This window comes from Austrofundulus limnaeus, unplaced genomic scaffold (genome assembly GCF_001266775.1).
Source record: "Austrofundulus limnaeus strain Quisiro unplaced genomic scaffold, Austrofundulus_limnaeus-1.0 Scaffold302, whole genome shotgun sequence".
Classification (NCBI taxonomy): Eukaryota; Metazoa; Chordata; class Actinopteri; order Cyprinodontiformes; family Rivulidae; genus Austrofundulus; species Austrofundulus limnaeus.
This window is the reverse complement of record NW_013952704.1, coordinates 617,602-622,090: the sequence shown is the minus strand read 5'-3', so window position 1 is coordinate 622,090 and position 4,489 is coordinate 617,602. Positions and strand designations below refer to the sequence as shown.

General features: G+C 38.0%; 1 protein-coding gene across 1 annotated transcript in view; it reads right to left on the bottom strand.

Moving 5' to 3' along the window:
• Window positions 1-1,097: 1,097 nt before the first annotated feature.
• Window positions 1,098-4,489, bottom strand: part of cdc73 (cell division cycle 73, Paf1/RNA polymerase II complex component, homolog (S. cerevisiae)) — a 57,861-nt gene continuing 54,469 nt past the window's right edge. The window contains exons 16-17 of the mRNA XM_014021712.1: window positions 1,986-2,127; window positions 1,098-1,897 (exon numbers count right to left, since the gene is read on the bottom strand). Of these exons, the coding sequence (XP_013877166.1) occupies window positions 1,861-1,897; window positions 1,986-2,127 (179 nt within the window). The 3' untranslated portion in view covers window positions 1,098-1,860. The remainder of the gene's footprint in view (window positions 1,898-1,985; window positions 2,128-4,489) is intronic.

Below are 4,489 nucleotides of genomic sequence, written 5' to 3'. Positions count from 1 at the left end.
AAGTGAAATTAAATTTAAGACCAATTTTATAAGAAACACAAATGACAAAAAAATAAAATAAAAATAAATAAAAACTGGTAGAAACACATGAATCAAAGCACTTTTGGTTGAAATATTCTAATATTTCTAATAGACCAATTGTTTTTATCCATATCTAACTATAGCAGAAACATTCTTAGCAGTCAGTTTTAAACTTGATTTCTGGAAATCCTCTAAAAACCCAACATTTGGAGTTTTAGGACCCACAGTGGGGTCTTAACCCCTATTTGCTGTGGATGAAACCTTAAAGTGCCTGTGACATCATTTTTTTAAGAACAGTGAACGCACTTTTGGAAAGACAACATTAACATATTACAAAAATAATTTCACATTGCTCAGATGAAGAATTGAGATATTTTCATGTGAAATAACAGGAAGTGATGTCAAAGGGGAATGTCAGCATATGAATATTAAAAAAATAAATGTTACCAATTAATTTGAGATGAATTACAATCATCTTATTTACAATGTGTTAACATTTTTAAGACTTCAGAAATATTGATTTAAGACATTTTAAGGCTAATTAAGGCCTTATTTTTGAATTGATGAATTCAATGACTTTTAAGACTTTTTAAGGATCTGCAGGAACCCTGATGAATAGGATCTCCTGGTGGAGTTCAACTCCCACCCTGATGGGGTCTGACTTACTGCTGGAAATGAAAATCAAACTCTTGCACTGCTTGTATAGGGACCAGATGCCCCGAAACACAAGACTCACAGAGCACCCCTGTACAGTTTACCACATGGAACACGGTCGAATGCCTTTTTTAAGTCCACAAAACACATGTAGACTGAATGGGCAAACTCCCATGACCCCTTGAGGACCCTAGTGAGGGTAAAGAGCTGTTCCAGTGTTCCACAGCCAGGACAGAACCCACAGTTATTGACTGGACTCTTTTGTCCAGCACCCTAAAAAGACCTTCTTAAAATTTGCTACAGAAAAAWAAATACATTTTAAATCAGGTATTATGTGAGTGATGTCTCATTCAGGCCTCAGGATGAGACAGTGGTGAAATAAAAGATGCGGCTCAAATATGACAATAAGCCAATAAAATTCCTTTGCAGCAGATAKGTTTTCTGTTTCAGAAAAGCTTTATTGGCTATTTTCATGTGATGACCTAAAGCAATACTTCCAATCATTTCTCTCACCTACCAAAACATCAACAAAGAAAAACAAAAGACCGTCATTACATGACCAATAGATGTGCTGATCTTTTGAAAAACTGAAGTAGAAACAGATTGTTCACAGAGCCGGAGCAGAGTGGGTTAAACCTATAAACAAATCACTGAGCTGCTTCTCCCTCTGCTCAGAGCTCTTACAGGGTTCACCATGTATTTACATCCTGAAGACAAACACTTATTTCAACGAGGAATAAAGTCTCTTCCATCTAACTTCGCCTTGTTTTTCGACCAAAAGTAAGTTCCTCACTCTGAAGACATTTGAGTTAAAATAGCAAATTTCCTCAATTCCACAGAAACAAAACAAAACGTGATCGTCCTTTTTGCTTAATATTTACTGTTCGCTGTCTTTTTAATAACAAACTGGTTTTGGTTTTTCTGTTGAACCATCTGCAAACTTAAGAAAAACAAAGTAGAACAAAAAGACAGAAAACAGATTTCTGCTCTGAAGTCCTGAACAATAAATCCAACAGGCTGCATGAGGAGACGGGAAGGGAGTCCACGGGATGGACGGCCTGTCCTCCTGCTGCACGTTTGGGTCCGTTGGTGTTGAGGGATGGCTTGACGGAGGCGGGCCGAGCAGAGGTGGAAGGCCGAGGAACTGTTTTGTGGGATTTTTCGCAGAAGAACTCTGACGCGAGCTCAGAACCTGAGGTGAGATTTGTGTTTCATCATGTATCTGATGAAACCGAAGGAGAAACAAAAATGAGTTTAGATTAAAACACAATGTCGACACAAACAGGTGTGTAAAAAACAGAAAAGCGTACTTGTCGAGGGTTTCCCAGAAGTGCAGGAAGACGGAGCGCTCCACGTGGGATTTGTGACGGCTCAGCTCCAGCACGGTCACGTCCCATTTCTGCACGTTGGGGTCTGTTTTCGCTTCATCGTATTTCAAATGAAAAGCTCGAACTGGAAAAGAGATGTTTTCAGTCAGAAAGCTTCAACAAACCTGAAGAAACATTGTAAACTGAAACCGAAAAACTAGTGGAAAACTCAGGCAGCTGGTGATGCTGGGAGAGGGCAACTGAATGAATGAATATGTGAGCCATGACATCGAAATGACGATAAGTTTATAAGTTGTATAGTCAGATATGGTGTTTTGATTAAAACACTTGCAAAAATAGCAGTTTGTCAAAATAACAAATAAATGTGTTATCAATGTATCATTTCAATGAACTGTCTGAAATATTATCATAATTTTTTTTGAATCACTTTTTTGAGCATTAGCAAAAAAAACCAAAAACTGATTTTGAGGAAAAACGCCTTAAAATGTTGAGATTTTCCCTGTGAGCTAGCAACACTTTTGTTTCTTTCCAGATGAGAAAGCTCAATATTCAGTTACTGTTTGATGTTTCTTTTTTCACATGACATAAAAAAAAATCCCCATTAAAATGAAATAAAATTAGGATTTAGACCAAATATTAATGTATTATTGTAACCAACAAGACAAATTAAATAATATCTCTGGATCTACTAATGATATCAGGATGATCTAAGTATCAAAATGTAGCTTTTAAAGCCAGGAATCTGAAAATATCAGGTCATTTTGACCAATTTTGACTTAATCCTCATTTGGATGTGATGGGTCACATATATTTAATGATCAAATTATTTTTGTTTTAAATTATTTGGTAAGATTTGCATCTTCTGCAGAGGATTTAGGCAGTAACACAAAGGTACAAAAACAACAGGTTTTTGAGCATTGTTCTAAAACCTGGGTTGAATATTTAATCCCTGCTGCAAGTGAAAAACAGAGAAAAACTGTTRTCTGTAGCGACATCTGCTGTAGAAGCAGAGGACTGCACGTCAACTGACCTCATTGACTTCATCGCTACAGACCAACCAACCCCCCTTCCTCTCAGATGTTCKTAGATCCAAACTGAAATCTAGAAGTGACCGGGCTTTTGCAAAAGCTGCTCCAAAGCTGTGGAACAGTCTGCCTCTWACTYTTCMGTCAGCAGAGACTGTTGAGGGTTTTAAATCTTTGCTGAAGACCCATCTCTTTTCTTTGGCTTTTGACTAAGACCGAGTTGGAGGTTCAGTTAGAGCTTTTTATATGTTAAATTGTGTTTCTGTATTGCATTTGTATCTATTATTTGTTTGTTTTTTGATACGTCTTTARTGAACTGTGAAGCTCTTTGTTCAGCTTTTGTTGTTTTAATGTGCTATACAAATAAATTTGACATAGACAGAACAGCTGTTTATTTTTATGAACCTGAAAGTGACCTAAAATATGCTTTGAAGCTGCTGTATGTAGTTTCTTGAAAACCCAAAAACTTAGAAAAATTTTGAACAGATACAAGCTTCAAGAGCTGTGTGAAGCTGACACCCCACCCACACAAAAAATCCAAACAATAAGTGGATTGGTTAGTGCTTCGTTTGTGCAGGTTTGTGCAGTTAAAATGAGCGTTTGTGCTGTTATAGTTTTTGAGATATTAGACATTATGTCTTTAGCTCATTATGACGTCACCATCCCCCCAGCAACCTCCGAAATTAACCAAGACAGTCTACTTTTTTTGTGCTTCGTTTGTGCAGCTCAGTGCAGTAGAAATGAGCGTTTGTGCTGTTACAGTTTTTGAGATATTACAAGTTTTTACTTTAACGCGATGACATCATCGTGCCCCCCAGCACGCTCCGAAATGGTGACGTCATCGGCCGAAATTATAACTGCTAATATCTCGAAAACAAAAGCTGCACAAACGACAGTTTTTACTGCACAAACCTGCACAAACGGAGCACTAACGACCTAGCCCACTTTGATTTGTTTTTGGAGCGATATGGGGTGATGGTGAACTGTAGATGACCAAAAAATATAATATTTAATATCTCGGAAACCAAAACTGCACAAACGACACTTTTAACGGCACAAACCTGCACAAACGGAGCACTAACGATTCTGACTACTTGATGGATTTTTGGACGTGGGTGGGGTGTCAGCTTCACACAGCTACCTTCAAGTCCCTCCCTCCTTGCTCTCAGCTCCCCTTCCTAAGCTCCTCCCCCACAACAGGGACCAGAGTCGGGAGCGCGCACGCTTGTAAACAGGAAGTGAGCGACACCGTAACACACAGAGCTCAGAGCTAAGCTGCCGTCACGGGTAAGAACAAAACAACTATATATTTTTAACTATCATGTCTTGCCCATACTTTATCTACACAAGTGCTCCTTTTGTCATAACGTTACATGTAAATTATGTATGGAGGACCAAACCTATCATAATGGGAAATAAATGTAGAAATATATAAATGGCTTGAAAAAGTAAATACATGGC